Raw genomic sequence first — 21696 nt, forward strand, 5'->3', positions numbered from 1 at the left:
GGTGAACTAATCAGGTTGTCATTGCACATCTGAACTAGACGTTGAACCTGAGAAGTGGTAATATTTATTCAATGAAAGTTCCACTTTAAAGAACATTTTTTCAAATAATATAAACATACTACCATTCAGACCTAAGTACAATAGTGTATGGGGACTAAATGATATATACAAATTTAAATTTTTCCTCATTCATTTCTTAAATAGTTATTGAGCACATATTACATATCAGGAAGTATGTCAGTCAGTGGAGGAAAAGATGAACAAGGCTTAATCTCCAACCTCAGATCATTCACAATTTGTAAAACATATGGGAATATAAATGAACATTTTGTTAATCAGGTTATGTGTGAGTTATATAAATGAAAAATAATGAAATAACAAGATTATTTTTAAAACACAAGTCTAAAAGGTAACATTTGAAAGTCATTCTGAATTTCTGCATGTACCTCTTAAAATTTTTTTAGAGTGTAAGAATACCATGTGTGTTAGTTTTCATTTACCTTGAAAAGTTCATGTTTTTATAAAAGTTGATTTGTTGTATGGATCATATCATAGCCAATAAATTTTTATTTAAAATTATTATTCTAGTTATTAAAGCTGGTACTTCTGATGTCTGCCTCTTCTTGATAGTGATGTCAGGAGTTATTTTGAATAACTAGCCCAGAACTGATAACCCTTCCAAAGAGCATGACTATTTTAATGTGGAATTTTTGCTTTTTATAGAATATTATCTTGCTCTTGCTTGTTCATAGAATATTATCTTCCTGAATTATTACATTGATGTCACTTGAAATAATATTTCCGTGAATTAATTCTACTTAGTGAATTTTCCATTTTTTAGAAACTGGCTTTTATTGATGGTAATGAAATTCAGTGCCAGTAATACCAAAAATAAGCCACACATGAGGAAGAATTATCCAAGTAGGTTATAAATTAGGCAAAATGAGGAAAATGTTTTCCTCTGCATTAATCATTAGACATGTTTGGCTTATTTCATGAAAAGGTATGGGTTTTCAGGGCAATGGAAAGAAAATCAGATATTTCAGAATGCAGAGACTTAACTGTAACCAATCAAACATGATACACTTTAAAACTTTAGGAGAAACAAGACCTTATATTATAACATACTCCTAGGGGAAGTAAAGTTTATCAATACTACCGTTTTACTTCAAAAGAAAACCTTGCTCAGAATAGTGGGGATGGAGAGGACAGGGTGTTCAAAAGAAAATTATGTCGTCTATTTTATTGTAACTATTTTAATAAACTATAGAAGTATAATTTCTATAAGAATAATGAAACAGCCAAGGCATTTCAGATTATATATTTTTGTAACCTTTTAAGAAAGTTACAAAAGGATGGCATGGTTCTTCTGTAAGTTCTGTTGTGTTAAATTTTCTGTTGATTCTTCTGATGCCTGGTTATCATTTAATGGTTACAGAGAGTGAGCTGTGACTTGAATTGCTATATCTTTTTCATTTATTTAGCAAGTATTTTTTAGTCTACTGTGTATCAGACAGATACTCTAGAAAATAGTGATGAATAAAATAAATTTCATGCCCCTCGTGGAATATACATTCTGAAAAAGGAATCAAGTAAAATAATAATAGTAAACATAGCCGCTGTTTTATTACTCTTACTATTATTATTATTATTAGTGCTGCTGGTGGTGGGAGTGTTAGTATATGGAATGCCTGACGGGGAGAGCGGCAGGAAATGACTTATCTCCTACTAAACTGGCGGTTGCTCTTTCTGCTTTAGCCACACTGTCCTGCGCCACGTTCCTGGAGCTTATCAAGCACACAGTCCTGCCTTAGGGCCTTTGCAGTGGTGGTGTTCCCTCTTCCCAGAGCACTGTTTCCCCAGATATCTTCCTCATCTCCTTTGTGTATCACCTTTTCAGTGAGGATTACCCTGGTCGCCCTATCTTAAATAACTCACACCTTCATCCCCCCATTGCTGAGTCCTCCTTACTGCGCCCTATACACAGCACATATCACTTCGGATCTACTATATAGTTTATCATTCTTATTTTTTATCTATTTCCTTCTAGTAGAACATAAATGCTTTAAAGTCAGGGATCTTAATCTGAGTTGTTTGCCAGATTAGTCCAAACACCTAGAACAGAACAGAGTAGATACTCAATAAATATTTATCCAATGAGATGAGATCAGGGAGAATTTGGGACAAAGATGTGACACAAGTAGGTTTGGGTTTAACACCCATTGGCTGGTGTGGAAATAGTAGTTTAAGGAGGTTCTGGGGGTGCAGCTGAAGTAAGGACACCACTGAGGAAATAACTGTATTATCATTAAAGGTGAAACCATGTAATGAGTGGAAGCAGTGGAGGGGTGAGAAGTGGTAGGGTGTATCACATATGAAAATTGTATGCCATAATAAAATTATGATAAAATCGGGGACTAAATAACACTGGTGAAATTTTATAATTAGATGAGTAAATAGTGAAATGTCACCTATGCATCTCAGTCATGATTTAAATAACAATAGTGCCTTTAACAGATGTCACATCAACAGATGTAAAATTATTTTCATTCTTTAGACTAATAATTTAAATTAAAATATTACTTAAAAACTAAAAGTAGAAAACATGTTTTATCTTTTCCATAAATAATTTGTGTGAGAGTGACGAAAATACATCTTCAAAGAAGGGACATATGACATGTCAATTCATAAAATTGATTTTTATGTTTTTTAATGCACTTGAAATAGATTAAATTTTTTAACAAATGTAAGATTCTGTTGTCAAAGCAACCATCAAATAATGATGTGTGACTTTTTAAAAAAGAATATAAAAAATGTTTATAATGATTTGGTTGGTTATGCCCCAGCAACACTGTCCTGCCTGAAAGCGGGCTATTCAAACTGAGCCAATAACCCAGAAATCAACAGGAACCACTTACCAACAACAAATGTCATATCTCAAAGGTAGACCAGAATCATGTTTATATCAACAGAACAAATTCCTTAGAAAAAAAGCCCAGAGCTAATTTACTCCAATATCAGACAAAATTCTAATAAGCTTGTTTATATATGGATTATCAGTTTTTGGAATAACAAAAGTAACAAAGTAGATGAAGAAATAGCTTACTAGAGAGTCTCGGTGACTGTAGCAATAAAGTTAAAGCTATGGTATTTGAGGGCGGAAAAATACATTATATTTATGTGTATATTAAAATAAAAATGTATGTCCATATATATTCAAAAACTAAAAATATTTAAAGCCCTAGCTCTCTGGCATTTGTTGTTTTTTTGTCTCTTTTGCTCAACCACTCTGCAGCTTCTAAAAATATTGCCACATAACTGCACAGGGCTGTAATCAAGTTTCTTAACTAAGATCCCGACATTTAAAAATGACTCAATTACATTCAGTGTTCTCAGTTGTGAAAGGCACTGGAGTGTCTAATACATTTTAGAAACATTTCTTTGAGAAATAATTAAAGGTTTAATGGTCTTGCACTTAGGGTACTTCCAACGTTAGTTATGTAAAAAAAAAAAATTTGTTAATTTTAATAGTGCATTGCTTGAAAATGCCAGATAAATGCATTTTTCTAGGTTGTAACTTTAGCATTAAAACTACATATTCTAGCCCTGGCCTGTTGGCTCAGTGGTAGAGCGTCGGCCTGGTGTGCGGGGGTCCCGAGTTTGGTTCCTGGCCAGGGCACATAGGAGAAGCGCCTATCTGCTTCTCCACCCCTCCCCCTCTCCTTCCTCTCTGTCTCTCTCTTCCCCTCCCGCAGCTAATCACCCTCTGATGGGCATGCCGGGTGGATCCCTGTCGGGCGCATACGGGAGTCTGTCTGACTGCCTCCCCGTTTCCAACTTCAGAAAAATAAAAAAAATAAATAAAAAAACAAAAACAAAAACTACATATTCTAACAAAAGATGAAACTGAATATTGCAGATAGTTATGTTTATTGATGCTGCTCATTTAAAATTAGAAAAATATACCTCGTGCTTACTACTTACTACATGAGAAAAAAAAAGACTGTTTCAGGGAGTGAACAGTGACAAAGTTGCAGATAAAACTACAGTGTGCTCACTGTGGGAAGTATCATAAGGTCAGTGACTTGCTACTTCAGGCACTGCAAAAATTTTGGCTCAAATCCAGCCTTACACTCTGTAATTAGAAACAACGTTGCTACTTTTAGTCTCCAGCCAAACCATATATGTTTGTGGTCTGTTTTACGAGGTTCTCATTGCAACGTGTACTATGATCTCTCATATAAGACACCATGTTAGTAGCCTAGACCTCTGTTGACTTTAACACAGGCAGTAGATAAGGACCGAGAGCATGTTTCAATGAACTAGTCTTATTTCTTTAAGGAGTATCTTTAGACTACTCCATATAGGGCATTTCCATAAAATGTCCTATAAAAATAATCAATAATAAATATATTTTAAAGTATAAAATATGACAGACATTGATTCTTTAGGTAGGATCAGTGGGATCCCAGAAAGACCCTCCTGGCGGTCTTTCTCGTGAGCCACCTGAAATGATATGCTAAACTGTGTGTATAATCATTTTTTTCCAGAAAATAGGATCCAAAGCTTTCATTGCTTTTTAAAGTGTCTATGACACTCCAAAAAAAATTATTGAAAACATTAAGAATCACTGTTTTCAACTAAAAAACAAGTATAAAAAATGTTCAGCCTGTTTCTCATTTATTTGTTATTGAATTTATTGGGGTGACACTGATCAACAAAATTATACAGGTTTCAGCAGCACAATTCTCAACACATCCATACACACTATACAGTGTATTTACCACCCAAGTCAAATCTCGCTCCATCACCATCTATCCCCCCTCACCCTCCTCCCATTTTTAAGGACAATAAAGTCCACATATCTCAGCACTTCTTTTTTTCTGACCCATCTTCTGGTTAAATATTAATCACATAGTCTAGGTCTTAAATTTACTTGAATACAATGGATAAATTACAGGCTTTGGAAACAGACTTCCTGGATGAAGATCCTCAATCAGCCACTAACAAGGTAGGTGAGCTCAGTTAAGTTAGATAACCTCTCAGAACCTCAGTTTTGTTATCTGGAAAATGGGACTGATTTTTTTTTATACTTGCCTTCTAAGAATGAAGTAAGGATTGAGGAGATTATTCAAGTGAAGTGCTTAGCACAGTTCCAGATCTTGACCCTGACTTTAAGTATTTCAGCAACATTATTTCTAATGAGCTTTAATGAGTCACTAATAAAATTCTTAATTTGGAATATTTTTTATAAATAACCAGCTAATAATGGTCTTTTCATTACAGGAAAAAATATATCATATTTTAAACTCACATTTATCAATCATTATCACTTTAGACACCGGAGTTGTGATGCTTCATGTTGGGATGCATTCTTTCTCTAAAAATCTTACATGTAAACATTTTTACATTGTGATGTTTTAAACTTTTTTTTGTCAGAGAAAAGTGATTCTTTATTTTATTTTAATTTTAATAGTTTTATTTAGACAATTAATTTTAACGGGGTGACATTGGTCAATTAGAGCACATAGATTTAGAGAAAACATCTCCAGATCATTTTGACATTCGTTTATGTTGTATACCCATCACCCAAAGTCAAATCGTCCTCCATCACCTTTCATTTGGTTTGCTTTATGCCCCTCCCCTCCCACCACCTTATCCTTCTCCTCCCTTCCCCTCCCCCTGGTAACCACTGCACTCTTATCTGTGTCCATTAGTCTCAATTTTGTGTCCCACCTATGTATGGAATCATACATTCTTAGTTTTTTCTGATTTACTTATTTCACTCATAATGTTATCTATCTATGTCGTAAATGACCCAAGGTCATCATTTCTTATGGCTGAGTAGTATTCCATAGTGTATATGTGCCACATCTTCTTTATCCAGTCATCTATTGAAGGGCTTTTTGGTTGTTTTCATGTCTTGGCCACTGTGAACAATGCTGCGATGAACATGGGTCTGCATGTGTCTTTACGTACCAATGATTTTGAGTTTAGAGGTATATACCCAGTAGAGGGATTGCTGGGTCACATGGTAGTTTTATTCTTAATTTATTTATTTATTTATTTATTTTGTATTTTTCTGAAGCTGGAAACGGGGAGAGACAGTCAGACAGACTCCCGCATGTGCCTGACCGGGATCCACCCGGCACGCCCACCAGGGGCGACGCTCTGCCCACCAGGGGGCGATGCTCTGCCCCTCCGGGGCATCGCTCTGCTGCGACCAGAGCCACTCTAGCGCCTGGGGCAGAGGCCAAGGAGCCATCCCCAGCGCCCAGGCCATCTTTGCTCCAATGGAGCCTTGGCTGCGGGAGGAGAAGAGAGAGACAGAGAGGAAGGGGGGGGGGGGGTGGAGAAGCAAATGGGCGCTTCTCCTGTGTGCCCTGGCAGGGAATCGAACCCGGGTCCCCCACACGCCAGGCTGACGCTCTACCACTGAGCCAACCAGCCAGGGCTTATTCTTAATTTTTTGAGGAACCATCATACTTTCTTCCATAATGATTGTACTACTTTACATTCCCACCAACAGTGGATGAGGTTTCCTTTTTCTCCACAGCCTCTCCAACACTTATTATTACCTGTCTTGTTGATAATAGCTAATCTAACAGGTATGAAGTGGTATCTCATTGTAGTTTGGATTTGCATTTCTTTAATAGCTAGTGAAGATGATCATCTTTTCATATATCTATTGGCCATTTGTATTTCTTCCTGGGAGAAGTGTCTGTTCATGTCCTCTTCCCATTTTTTTATTGGCTTGTTTGTGTGTTTGTTGTTGAGTTTTGTGAGTTCTTTGTATATTTTGGATATTAGCCCCTTATCTGAGCTGTTGTTCAAAATATCATCTCCCATTTAGTTGGCTGTTTGTTTTGTTGTCAGTTTCTTTTACTGTGCAAAAGCTTCTTAGTCTGATGTAGTCCCATTCAATTATCTTTGCCTTTACTTCCCTTCCCTTTGGAGTCAAATTCATAAAATGATCTCTATGGCCAAGGTCCATGAGTTTAGTACCTACGTTTTCTCTTTTTATTGTTTCAGATTCTATATTTAGGCCTTTGATCCATTTAGAATTAATTTTTGTACAAGGAGACACACCATAGTTAAGTTTCATTCTTTTGCACGTGGCTTTCCAATTTTCCCAGCACCATTTATTGAAGAGGTTTTCTTTTCTCCATTGTGTGTTTTTGGCTCCTTTATAAAAGATGATTTCACCACATATATATGGTTTTATTTCTGGGCTCTCTATTATGTTCCTTTGGTTTAGTGTCTATTTTTCTGCCAATACCATGCTGTTTTGATTATCATGGCTCTGTAGTATAATTTGAAGTCAGGTATTGTAATGCCCACAGCTTCACTTTTTTTTTCCTTAGAATTACTTTGGCTATTTAGGGTTTTTTATGGTTCCATATAAACCTGATGATTTTTTGTTCCATTTCTTTAAAAAATAGCATTGGAATTTTGATGGAAATTGCATTAAATTTGTATATTGCTTTGGGTAATATGGTCATTTTAATATATTTATTCTTTCTATTATTCCACAATGACAAGGAATATTTTTCCATTTCATTGTGTCTTTTTCAATTTCCTTTAACAATGCTTTGTAGTTTTCATTGTATAGGTCCTTTACATTGTTTGTTATGTGTATTCATAGGTATTTTATATTTTTTGTTGCAACCGTAAAAGGGATTATTTTTTTGAGTTCATTTTCTGATGTTTCATTGTTGGCATATAAGAAAGCAATTGACTTCTGTATGTTAACCTAGTATCCTGCAACCTTGCTGCATTGGTTTATTGTTTCTAATAGTCTTTATATGAAGTCTTTGGGGTTTTCTATATACAGAATCATATCCTCTGCAAAAAGTTAAATCTTTACTTCTTCTTTCCCACTATGAATGCCTTTTATTTCTTTCTCTTGTCTGATTGCTCTGGCTAGAACCTCCAGCACTATGTTGAATAAGATGGAGAGAGTGGGCAACTTGTCTTGTTCCTGATTTTAGAGGAAAAGTTTTCAGTTTTTTGCCATTTAATATGATGTTAGCTGATGGTTTGTCATAAATGGCCTTTATTATGTTGAGATATTTTTCATCTATACCCATTTTGTTTTAAACATAAAATGATGTTGTATTTTATCAAATGCCTTTTCTGCATCTATTGATAGGACCATATGGTTTTTGTTCTTTGTTTTGTTGATACGTTGTATTATGTTAATTGTTTTACATATGTTGAACCATCCTTGTGATTCTGGAATGAATCCCACTTGATCATGGTGAATTATTTTTTTAATGTGTTGTATTTGTTTTGCTAGTATTTTGTTTAGTATTTTTGCATCTATATTCATTAGAGACACTGGTCTGTAGTTTTTTTTGTGTGTGTTGTCCTCACCAGGTTTTGGTATGAGGGTTATGTTGGGCTCATATAATGTCTTTGGAAGTATTGCTTCTTCTTCAATTATTTGGAAGACTTTGAGTAGGATAGGAACCAAATCTTTGAATGTTTGATAGAATTCACTAGTATAATCATCTGCCCTGGACTTTTATTTTTTGGGAGGTTTTTGATAGTTGTTTCTATTTCCTCCCTGCTTATGGGTCTGTTTAGGCTTTCTACTTCTTCATGATTCAGTCTAGGAAGATTATATTGTTTTAGGAATTTATCCATTTCTTCTAGATTGTTAAATTTGGTGGCATATAGTTTTTCATAGTATTCCATAATAATACTTTGTATATCTATGATATCTGTGGTGATTTCTCCTCCTTCATTTTGGATTTTTTTTATATGAGTCCTTTCTCTTCTTTCCTTAGTAAGTCTTGCCAAGGGTTTGTCAATTTTGTTGATCTTTTCAAAGAACCAGCTACTTGTTTTATTGATTCTTTCTATAGTTTTTCTGTTCTCTATTTAATTTTTTTCTTCCCTAATTTTTATTATTTGTTCTACTGGTTTTGGATTGCCTTTGTTCTTCTTTTTCTAGTTCTTTAAGATGTAATATTAAGTTGTTTACATGGGCTCTCTCTTATTTGTTCATATAAGCCTGTAATGATATAAACTTCTGTCTTATTACTGCTTTTGCTGCATCCCAGAGATTCTGCTATGTTGTGCAGTCATTTTTGTTTGTATATATCTTTTTATCTCTGCTTTTGTTTCTTCTTTGACCCAGTCATTTTTTAGAAGTGTGTTGTTTAATTTCCACATTTTTGTGGGTTTGTTTCCTTCTTTTATGAAGTTGAATTCTAGTTTCAAAGCTTTATGATCAGAGAATATGCTTGGTATAATTTCAGTCTTTCTGAATTTGTTGATGTTAGTTTTGTGTCCCAGCATATGGTCAGTTCTTGAGAATGTACCATGTACACTGGAGAAAAATGTATACTCTGATGTTTTGGGATGAAATGTCCTGTAGATATCTGTCATATCCAATTGTTCTAGTGTTTTGTTTAAGGCCAATATTTCTTTATTCATTTTCTGTTTGGATGAAGAGTCATCAATGGCATATTGAGGTCTACAAGTATAATTGTATTTTTGCTGGTTTTTATTTTCAGATCAGTTAGTAGATACTAACATATACTTTGGTGCTCCTTGGTTTGGTGTATATATATTAAGAAGTGTTATATTTTCTTAATTTAATGTCCCTTTTATCATTATGAAATGACCATCTTTGTCTCTGATTACCTTTGTTGTCTTCTAGTCAGCATTGTTAGATATCAGTATGGCTACACCTATTTTTCTTTGGATATTATTTGGTTGGAGAATCGTTTTCCAGCCTTTCACTTTGAGTCTATTTTTATCCTTGTAGCTTAGATATGTTTCTTTTTTTAAATTATAATGCAGTGACATTGATAAATCAGGGTACATATGTTCTGAGAAAACATCTCCAGATTATTTTGATATTTGATTATGTTGCATACCCCTCACCGAAAGTCAAGTTGTATTCCGTCACCTTCTATCTGGTTTTCTTTGTGCCCCTCCCCTCCTCCCACCCCCTCTCTCTCCTTCCACACCCACCCCCCCGTTAACATCACATTCTTGTCCATGTCTCTGAGTCTCATTTTTATGTCCCATCTATGTATGAATTCATATAGTTCTTAGTTTTTTCTGATTTACTTATTTCACTCTGTATAATGTTATCAAGTTCCATCCATGTTATTGTAAATGATCCGATGTCATCATTTCTTATGACTGAGTAATATTCCATAGTATATATGTACCAAAGCTTTTTGATCCACTTGTCCACTGACAGACACTTGGGCTTTTTCCAGATCTTCACTATTGTGAACAATGCTGCCATAAACATGGGAGTGCATTTCTCCTTTTGGAACAGTTCTATGGTGTTCTTAGCGTATATTCCTAAAAATGGGATAGCTGGGTCAAAAGGCAGTTTGATTTTTAATTTTTTGAAGAATCTCCATACTGTTTTCCACAGTGGCTGCACCAGTCTACATTCCCACCAGAAGTGCAGGAGGGTTCCCTTTTCTCCACATCCTCGCCAGCACTTATTATGTGTGGTTTTGTTGATGAGCACCATTCTGACTGGTGTGAGGTGATATCTCATTGTGGTTTTAATTTGCATTTCTCTAATGATTAGTGATGTTGAACATTTTTTCATATGCCTATTGGCCATCTGTATGTCCTCTTTGGAAAAGTGTCTATTTATTTCTTTTGCCCATTTTTGGATTGGATTGTTTGTCTTCCTGGTGTTGAGATTTACAAGTTCTTTATAAATTTTGGTTATTAACCCCTTATCAGATGTATTGTCAAATATGTTCTCCCATTGTGTAGTTTGTCCTTTTATTCTGCTCTTATTGTCTTTAGCTGTGCAAAAGCTTTTTAGTTTGATATAGTCCCATTTGTTTATCCTGTCTTTATTTCACTTGCCCGTGGAGATAAATCAGCAAATATATTGCTGCGAGAGATGTCAGAAAGCTTACTGCCTATGTTTTCTTCTAAGATGCATATGGTTTCACAGCTTACATTTAAGTCTTTTATCAATTTTGAGTTTATTGTTTTGAATGGTGTAAGTTGGTGGTCTAGTTTCATTTTTTTGTAGGTAGCTGTCCAATTTGCCCAACACCATTTATTAAAGAGGCTATCTTTACTCCATTGTATGCCCTTTCCTCCTTTGTCAAATATCAGTTGTCCATAGAGCTGTGGGTTTATTTCTGGGTTCTCTGTTCTGTTCCATTGATCTATATGCCTGTCCTTATTTCAGTACCAGGCTGTTTTGAGTACAAAGGCCTTGTAGTATAACTTGATATATAGGAAGTGTTATACCTCCCACTTTAGTCTTCTTTTTTAAGATTGCTGAGGCTATTCGTGTTCTCTTTTGGTTCCATATAAATTTTTGGAATATGTGATCTATATCTTTAAAGTATGTCATTGGTATTTTAATTGGTATTGCATTGAATTTATAAATTGCTTTGGGTAATATAAACATTTTAATGATGTTTCTTCTTCCTAACCATGAGCATGGTATATGCTTCCACTTGTTTGTATCTTCCTTGATTTCTTTTATCAATGTTTTATAATTTTCCAAGTACAAGTCTTTAGTCTCCTTGGTTAAATTTACTCCTAGAAATTTGATTTTTTTTGGTTGTAATTGTAAAGGGGATTGTTTCCTTAATTTCTTTTTCTGAGTGTTCGTTGTTGGTGTATAAAAATGCCTCTGATTTTTGAGTATTAATTATATATCCTGCCACTTTGCTGAATTCATTTATTAGGTCCAGTAATTTTTTGACTGAGACTTTAGGGTTTTCTATATACAATATCATATCATCTGCAAATAATGATAGTTTTACTTCTTTTTTTCCAACTTGAATGTCTTTTATTTCTTCTTCTTGTCTGATTGCTATGGCTAGGACTTCCAGGACTATGTTGAATAACAGTGGTGAAAGGGGGCACCTCTGCCTTGTTCCTGATCTTAAGGGAATTGCTTTTAATTTTTGTCCATTGAGTATGATGTTGGCTGTGGGTTTGCCATAGGTGGCTTTATTCATGTTGAAGTATGTTCCCTGTATTCCCACTTTGCTGAGAGTTTTGATCATGAATGGGTGCTGGATTTTATCAAATGCTTTTTTCTATTGAAATTACCATGTGGTTTTTCTCCTTCCTTTTGTTTATGTTATGAATCACATTGATTGATTTGCAAATATTGTACCAGCCTTGCCTCCCAAGAATAAATTCCACTTGATCATGGTGTATGATTTTTTCCATATATTGTTGGATCCAGTTTGCTAATATTTTGTTGAGGATTTTAGCATCTAGATTCATCAGGGAAATTGGCCTATAATTTTTTTTTCTTTGTGTTGTCTTTGCCTGGTTTTGGAATCAGAATTATGCTCACCTCATAAAAGGAGCTTGGAATTCTTCCTTCCACTTGAATTTTTTGAAATAGCTTGAGAAGGATAGGAGTTATTTCTTCTTTGAATATTTGGTAGAATTCACTTGTGAAGCCATCAGGCCCAGGACTTTTCTTTGTTGGGAGTTTTTTTTATCACTGTTTCTATCTCATTTGTTGTAATTGGTCTGTTTAGGTTTTCTAATTCTTCCAGATTGATTTTTGGAATATTGTATGTTTCAAGAAATTTGTCCATTTCATCTAGGTTGTCTAGTTTTTGGCATACAGTTCTTCATAGTATTTTCTTACAATATTTTATATTTCTGTTGTGTCAGTTGTTATTTCTCTACTCTCATTTCTTATTTTATTTGAGTCCTCTCTCTTTTTTTCTTAGTGACTCTAGTTAAAGGTTCATCGATCTTGTTTACCTTTTCAAAGAACCAGCTCCTAATTTCATTGATCCTCTGTATTGTTTCTTTAGCCTCTATGTCATTTATTTCTGCTCTGATCTTTATTATTTTCTTCCTTCTACTATTTTTGGGCTTTACTTGCTGTTCTTTTTCTAGTTCCTTTACATGCTGGGTTAAGTTGTTTATTTGAGCTTTTTCTAGCTTCTAAAAGTGTGCCTGTAGTGCTATGAACTTTCTTCTCAGTACTGCTTTTGCTGTGTCCCATAAATTTTGAGTTGTTATATGCTCATTATCGTTTGTTTCTAGGAATTTTTTATTTCTTCTTTGATCTCATTCTTAATCCATTTTTTATTTAACAACCTGCTATTTAGTTTCCATGTGTTTGAGAATTTTTGAGTTCTGTTGTGGTTGATTTCTAGTTTTATGCTGTTGTGATCAGAGAAAGTGCTTGATATGATTTCAATCTTCTTAAATTTGTTGAGACCACTTTTGTGCCCTAATATATGGTCTATCCTACAGAATGTACCATGAGCACTTGAAAAGAATGTATATTCTGCTGCTTTAGGGTGAAAAGTTCTGAAGATATCTATTAAATCCAGTTGATCTAATGTGTCCTTTAAGTCTGCTGTTTCTTTGTTAATTTTCTTTTTTGAGTATCTATCTAGTGATGTTAGTGAGGTTTTGAAATCCCCTACTATTATAGTACTGCTGTTGATCTCGCCCTTTATATCCATCAGTCTGCTTTATATATTTAGGTGCTCCTATATTAGGTGCGTAGATATTTATAATAGTTGTATCTTCCTGTTGGATTGCTCCCTTTATCATTATGTTGTGGCCTTCTTTATCTCTTACTATATCCTTTGTTTTAAAGTCCATTCTGTCTGATATAAGTATTGCTACCCCAGCTTTTTTTTTTCATTTTCATTTGCATAAAATGTTTTTTTCTATGCTTTTACCTTCAGTCTATGTGCATCTTTTGTTTTAAGGTGTGTCTCTTGTAGACAGCATATGTATGGGTCCTATTTTCTTATCCATTCAGCTACCCTATGTCTTTTGATTGGATCATTTAATCCATTTACATTTAAGGTTATTATTGATATGTAGTTGTTTATTGCCATTTTATTCTTTAAAGGTGTATTACTTTTCTGCTATATTCTTTTTCCACTTTGATCTGTTTACAACAGGCCCCTTAACATTTCCTGCAGCATTGGTTTGGTTGTAATGAATTCCTTGAGTTTTTTTTTTTTTATCTGGGAAGCTTTTTATTTCTCCTTTAATTTTAAATGATAACCTTGCTGGATAAAGCAATCTTGGTTTTAGGTTCTTGTTCTGCATTACTTTGAATATTTCTTGCCATTCCCTTCTGGACTCAAGTGTTTCTGTTGAGAAGGCTGATGTCATCCTTATGGGGGCTCCTTTGTAGGTGTTAGCCTTTTTTTCTCTAGCAGCTTTTAATATTTTCTCTTTATCATTTAGCTTTGGTATTTTAATTATGATGTGTCTTGGTATAGGTTTCTTTGGGTTTCTCTTTAATGAAGTTCTCCGTGCTTCTTGAACTTGTGAGAGTTTCTTCTGTATTAATTTAGGGGAATTTTTGGCTATGACTTGAAAATCTCTATCCCTTGTTCTTTCTCTTCTTCTTCAGGAACCCCTGTGATATGGATGTTATTTCTCTTCATGTTGTCACAGAGCTTTCAAGAGTTTCATCAGACTTTTTGAGTCTCTTTTCTTTTTTCTTCTCTGCTTTTATGCCTTCATTCTACTTGTCCTCCAACTCATTGATTTGATCCTCAGCTCCATCCTTCCTGTTTTTAATTCCTTCCATTGTTTTTTCATTTCTGATATTGTATTTGCCATCTCCGACTGATTCTTTTTTAATATTTCAATATCCTTTTTTATACTTGTTATTTCTTTATTTAGGTGTTCATAATGACCATCCATTGTTGTTCTAGGGTCCCTAATCTACCTTACAATCATTATTTTGAACTCTGCATCTGGAAGTTTGGTTATTTCTATATCACTCAGTTCATTTTCTGGAGGTTTCATTTTGATTGCACTTCTCTGACTTCTCATTATGTCTGTGTGTTTGGGTGTTTTGTTTGTAGAGCTGGTTGAGTCTAGCCTTGGTGTTGTCTGCCTCCAGTTTTCAATTGTGTTATTTCTAGGTCTTCTTGGTTGGTACCAGCTATTATTTGAATCTACTTTTTGATTTGGGCTGCTTTGAAGTCTTGATTTGTTTGTTTTCTTATCAGGTGATAGTCTTGTTTACTTATCTCAGCAGGGGGCTTATTTGAAACTGTATCCATGAATGCGGTGAGTGTAACCTGAGACTCTGAAGTCCTCTTCTGCCAGTTTGTCTCTCTGGGGGCAGGGCGTTTTCTCAGCTTCAGTAGGGGGAGGTGTATCTCAGATCTCCATGGAGACCTGAGTTACTGCCCCTCCTCCCCACTTCTTGTTTTCAGTTGTGTATTGTTGCACTGATTGGAGCTGGAGAGATGTCTGGAGATCTGTGACCCAGAAGCACTTTATTCTTTTGTTTTGTGGAAGGATCACCCCTCCTCCAGCTATGGCCACCTCCAGCACTGGATGAGTCAGCTTCTCAGGTTGTTCCCTGTATTCCTCTGCCCCTCTCTATCTGTCTTACTCTCTCTCTCTCTCTCTCTCTTTCTCTCTCTCTCTCTCCCTCCTTTCTTTTTGGAAGATAAACCAGGCCTTTCAACACACCTCATTCCCTTGTCGCCAAGCAAGTGGCTGTGAGCAGTATTTTCTGTTCTTTTCCTTGGAGTGAGAGCCCTTCTGGGATCTCAGCTTCACTCCCCCCCCCTCTGTTCCTGTAAGCAGGGGAGATTCAGATGCTCCCTACCAGGTTTGTTGTGGCTTCTTCTTTGCTCCTTGGTTTTTGAGAGCTGTTCTTGTAGTCCATAGTTGGTTTTTTATGCTAATTGTTCCTAAATTAGTTTGTAATCCAGTTCGGTGGTGTGAGCTGGGAGTGTGTGTGTTGCCTACTCCGCTGCCATCTTCAGGTCTCCTAGATATGTTTCTTGAAGGCAGCATATAGTTGGATTTTCTTTTTTGATCCATTCTGCTATTCTGTGTCTTTTTATTGGTGAGTTCAATCCATTTATGATTAATGTAATTATTGAAACTTGAGGGCTTCCTATTGCCATTTTATGTAATGCTTTCTAATAGCTGTATTTCTTGTTTGGTTTGTTTCTTTTGTTTTTCTGTCATTTGTTTTTATTTGGTTGTATTCCATACTTCTTTCCTCTGTTTCTTCTTTTTTTAAGCCATGTGTTTCATTATTGGTATTTTCAAAGGTGGTTACCATGAGGTAATTAAAGAATATATATCATATTCATTGTAGTCCATTATCTCATGAGTGCTTCTGCACTCCATCCTCCTTTGTTACTGCTAATTTTTGGTTTTTTTCCTTTTTTGTTTTTGTTGTCACAGATTATTCTTGTTTTTATTGTGCTCTTATTGGAGCTTTTACTTGTGATTTTGTTTTCTTTTGTTTTGTTTTTTGTATCTGGTTGTATGACCCCCTTTAGTATTTCCTGAAGTGGGAGTTTTCTGGTGATAAAATCTCTCATCTCTATATCTGTGAATGTTTTTATTTCCCCTTCATAGTTAAAGGAAACCTTCGATGGATATAGTATTCTTGGATGGAAATTCCTCTCTTTCAGTACCTTAAATATTGAGGTCTACTCTCTTCTGGCTTGCAGAGTTTCTGCTGAGAAATCTGATGATAACCTAATGGGCCTTCCTTTATATGTTGTAGTCTTCTTTTCCTGGCTGCCTTGAGGATATTTTCTTTGTCATTCATTTGTGATAATTTAATTATGATGTGCCTTGGAGTAGGTCTGTTTGTGTTATGGTAACTCGGTGTTCTTTTTGCTTCTTGGATTTGAGGCTCTAATTTTTTCCACAGGCCATGGAAATTCTCATTGATTATTTGTTTGAATATGTTCTCCATTCCTTTTTCTCTCCTCCTTCTGATATACCCATTATTCTTATATTGCTCTTTCTGATGGAGTCAGACAATTGTAGAGCTTTCTCATTTTTTTAAATTCATGAGTCTCTCCCTTCTTCTCTCTGTAGTATCTCTAGTTGCCTGTCTTCTATGTCACTAATTCTCTCTTCTATCTGGCCTGTTTTATTAACTAAGCTTGTCACCTTATTTTTAAGTTTATGTATTGAGGTTTTTTATTTCTGTTTGCTTACTTTATATAGTTTCAGTTTCCTTGATGAAGTATTCATTTTGTTCATTAAATTGTTTTCTGAGCTCACTAAATTGCCTTTTAGAGCTTTCTTGTATTTCACAGAGTATTTTTAGGACTTCAATTTTGAATTCCCTTTCATTTATCTCTAAGGTTTCCATGTAATTGAATTTTTTTCTAGAGATTTTTTATTTATCTGAGCTACATCTGTCTTTTTTATCCATGATATCAGATTTCTTTTTTCTTAATGGCATTTGAGACTGGTATTGTTAATAACACTAATAAGAGATAATTAAGAAAATAAAATAAAAGTTGAAAAAATACAGTGAAAAAAATTAAAATTTTATAATGATAAGTGGATCAAAAACTAAAGAAAACAAGGAGTAGGAACTGAGAAGAGATAACAAAATAGAGAAAAAATGAAATAAAAAAACAAGCAAAATGTCACAAAGAAAAATATAATTACGAAATATAATAATTTGATGATAACTGACAATTGGATGAGAGCAAAAAAAAAGAAGAAAAATGATGAAGGAGAAGAAATGAGGAGGAAGAATAAAGAGAAAGGACAGAAAATAAAATATAAAACAAAGAGAAAGAAAAAGAAAAAAGAAAGAAAAAACCGAAGTAAAGGTTCCTGAAATAAAACTCATACAAAAAACAAGAATGAAAATGTAACAACTGTGGATAATGTAGTTCAAAAGTACAATAATAAAAAAAGAAAAATGAAAGAAGTAAAAATGATAAAAACTGTTGAAAACAAAAGTGCAATTTTTTTCTGGTTTTGAGAGGTAGCTTCTTCCTTTTTTTTTTAGCAGGTGGCACTGTACTATGAGTTTTACCTCTGTGCGGCTCTTGGGCAATGGTCTTCTGGTGTGTCACTGTGGCAATGATGTAGACTGTTCCTCAGTTCTGTTGGCAGGTGGAGCTTCTTAGAGCTTTGCAATTATCTGGCTCTAGTAATGGGAGTCTCAGAGTTCAAAGCACCTCTCCACACATCCCTCCCACCAGAGCTAGCAGCCTGGAGACTTAGCTGTAGGGTCTGCCTCAGCTACTGTCCTTGCAACAAGGGAATCTATGCACAACCAAGTCCCCCCTCTAACGCCACTCAAAGCACAGTTCTGAGGAAGGCATTGGGAACCAGAGCCGCCAGTGCGAGCAGGCCTGGCAGGGCACAGATCAAGGACCAAGTTCCTTTTTGTTACACACAGGCAAAATGCTATGGGCCAGCAGGCTTATCTGAAATGCCTCAGTATGCCGTGGTATTACTCTCTATGGGCGTTTCCTGCTTGTGCTGCTTGGTAGCCCATGACAGGCCACGTGTGTGTCCAGCTCCCACGACTGCACACAGATAGTTGCAGCCACTGTTCAGGTGCCCTACCCTGGCATTCTCAGGCCAAGGGTCTTGGCCCGTGTGTGCTCCCAGAGCTGGAGATTGTGAAGCCAGGAATGTCTAAAGATGCTGATGCCCCCCAACCCACAGGTGCCCAGTGCTGGGGATCATGGTGCCGCAGTGCCCAAAAATGCTGGTGCTCACGCAGGTGCCCAACATTTTAATCATAATTCTTAATGATTTATAGTTCAGTAGAAAACTACTAATTTTATTTAGTTATATCAGTACATCTCAACTAAATGTTGAGCATCTGCGTGAGCACCATCATTAAAAATGATCTTAGGCAAAGCACCTCAGCTGTCATGCATCTGCTTGCTTTCCATTCTCGTGATGCTAGGTGGAGCCTAGCACCGCTGCGTGCATCCTGTGCTGGAGATCATGGAGCAGGGAGTGCCCAAAGACACTGGTGCTCACACAGGTGCCCAACTTCCTTAATCTTGGGCTAAGTTCCTCGGCACATGCCTGCTTGCTCCCCGTGCTGGTGATGAAGCCGCTAGTGCTGCTAGGAATACACAAAGATGCTGGTGCCGCCCACGCAGGCACCCTCTGCTGGTAATTTTAGGTGGATCCCACCACCTGTGTGCGTGCCCAGTGTCCATGATTTCAGGCAGAGCCCGTGTGTTCTTTCCTTTGTTTGGTGCCCACCCTAACTCAGCTCCATTCCTATTAGTTCAGCCTCTCCTCTTCGCCTGACTCCAAACAAAAGTGCCCCTACCTCAGATCAGCACGGAAAGCAAAATGCCTGTCCTCCATCTTATATATTCAGCCACTTTTTCACCCAGTCATACCTTTGTCTGGTGTGTGTAAATTTTGGGTGCTCCTAGGGTTTTACTTTTTTTTCCTCTGTGTTTAGTTTTTAAATTTGTTGAAATTTCAAGGGGAGAAATTGGTAGAATCTCTCACTCTGCCATTTCTCTGACTAAACTTTTTTATTAACCCTGTGATTAAAGGAACAAATTGGGCCCTGGCTAGTTGGATCAATGAATAGAGCATCAGGCCCAGCTTCTGGACATCCTGGCTTGATTCCCAGACAGGGCACACAGGAAAAACAACTGTCTGCTTCTCAGACCAGTGGCTCGGTTCCTCCGAGCATCAGCCCTGGATGCGAAGGATAGCTCGGTTGATTCGAGCATCAGCCCCAAACAGGGCTTGACAGGTAGATCCGGTCAGGGTGCATGCAGGAGTCTGTCTCACTACCTTCCTTCCTCTCACTTAAAAAATAAACAAATTAATTAAAATTTAAATATTAAAAAAAGGAACAAATCAAAGCTGTTGAGTAATGCACAATAAACCTAGTTTTTAAACCACAGCATAGAACTGAAAAAGTATTTGAATAAACATAAATAAATGACTTGGGTTTATATTCCATGGAAAAATATAACACATAGAATCTTATAGACTGTTTCAATGCAAGGATAAAAACTGTGAGAAAAATTAACAAATTTGTTGAAATGTTGCTCTTTTTATCCACAGCTCTTGTTGTGAGATTTCTGACCAAACGGTTCATCTGGGAATATGATCCCACCCTCGGTAGGTCAAATTTTCTTTCCTTCTCCCTCCAATCAAAGTTGATGACCCTAAAGAGAGAATGACATTTTCTCTGCAATATTTTAAGCACCTTGCAAATGTCTTGGAAATGCTTTCTTGAATTATGCAAAGACTTCCTCTAAGAAGCAGGACGTGTGTTGCATGCTGTCTGTGCTTACAACCCTGCAGGATTTTAATGTGTAGATGACGAAATCAGATCAAACCAGAAACAAGAAGGAAGTAGGTACAAATTATGCTCTTCCCTTAGGAAACACAGTATCATTCCAGTGGTAGACAGAGGATTCAGTAGACATGGCTAGTTGGATGAGGGGTATGGCTAGTTGAATTGTGATATGCTGAAGAGAGTAGAACAGTAAAATAAAACTTGTGAATACTGATTTTGGGAAAATTTATAAATAAATTGTGTTCCCTTCTTATCTACAATGAATCTGCTTTAAACCTATTTTAAAAAATTCAAACAAAGAAGCAAATATTGATATATGTGTCCTGAAAGTATCAATAATGTTGATATTTGAAGTGTTTATCACATTATTCTTCATAGTCCAAAGCAGAGTATTTATTAGGAGTATATTTACTTATCTTCAGCATGACACTAAAAACCCATGGGCTTTAAGTTAAGCTTCAGATTTTACTCTGACTAAAGCCTTTGAGCTTTTATTAGTTATGCTTTGGGACCCCAGTTGCCTTCCTAAAGAGCAACAACTTTGAAATCCAGGGGAAGAAAGAAATACATACATTATTTTACTCCCAGGCACGGGGTCTCAAGCCAAGATGGCTTTACTCAGAATAATGAAATGGTCAGACGTGATTCCCAGCATTTTTGTTTTCAGGCTGGTGTGTTGTTGTTGTTGTTGTTGTTGTTCCACACGTTAGGTTTAAAAGAGAACTCTTTCTCCCCCTTGTGCCTCTTTACTCATTCATTCAACAAATATCTATTAAATGCTTTCTATGGGTTAGATTATTCGAGGTGCTGAGAATAAATTAATAAGTGGAAAGAGAAAGGCTCCGCTTCTTTTGAGCTTATTGTCTAGTGAAGAAAGAAGAGCCAATAAACATGTAAATGCATGTTAATAGTTATAAGTACTATGAAGGAAAATTGAACAGGTAAGGAAGGGGATTGAGTGATTTTATTGTTTATTTAATTTTAACATTGTATTCTATCTGAAACTTACTTTAGTGAGAGGCACAAATGCATTTGACTAGTACAAAATCATTATCTATTGTTTGTTCCACCTAAGTAAATACTCTCTTTTTGTATTTTATTACTTATATAAGTTTTACAAAGTTCCTGAGATTCTTAATGATTTATAGTTCAGTAGAAAAGTACTAATTTTATTTAGTTATATCAGTAGTACATCTCAACAAAAGATGAAGGTTATAAAAATGATCTCATAAAAATTTTGAACTGCATATCTTAATAACTAATGGTACTATTTTAAATGTCTTAGGTGAACTATTTTTCCTTTTGTTTTTGTTTTATTCATTCTGAAAAATAACTGCTATTAATAGAATTCTGCCTGCATCAATTCTGTAATGCAGGCTTCCTTTTCTAAGAATAATGTAATTTTATTGAGTGACCTTGTACTGTACTGTTCACAAAAAGATTGCAGCTGCTAAGCAACAGGAGTGTTGATCAGACTTCAGGAATATCAGATATATGAGTCACTCCCAGGTGAAGGTTTCATTAACTCATGCCGGAAAGTGGATCTTAGTGTGTCTGTGTGGGTGCACACATGTGAGAAGTCACTAAAGTTATAGCCTAGAGGAGTCTTCAGTCCATTTAAGAACAGTTGACATTTTCTAAACTAA

The 21696-nt window shown here is 35.7% G+C and overlaps 1 protein-coding gene across 1 annotated transcript in view; it reads left to right on the top strand.

The window, feature by feature from the left end:
- RERG (RAS like estrogen regulated growth inhibitor) overlaps nt 1-21696 on the top strand; it is a 138289-nt gene that overhangs the window by 102424 nt on the left and 14169 nt on the right. Inside the window, exon 3 of the mRNA XM_066355267.1 lies at nt 19813-19869. Within this exon, the coding sequence (XP_066211364.1) occupies nt 19813-19869 (57 nt within the window). The remainder of the gene's footprint in view (nt 1-19812; nt 19870-21696) is intronic.

The sequence above is a fragment of the Saccopteryx leptura genome, chromosome 1, assembly GCF_036850995.1.
Source record: "Saccopteryx leptura isolate mSacLep1 chromosome 1, mSacLep1_pri_phased_curated, whole genome shotgun sequence".
NCBI lineage: Eukaryota > Metazoa > Chordata > Mammalia > Chiroptera > Emballonuridae > Saccopteryx > Saccopteryx leptura.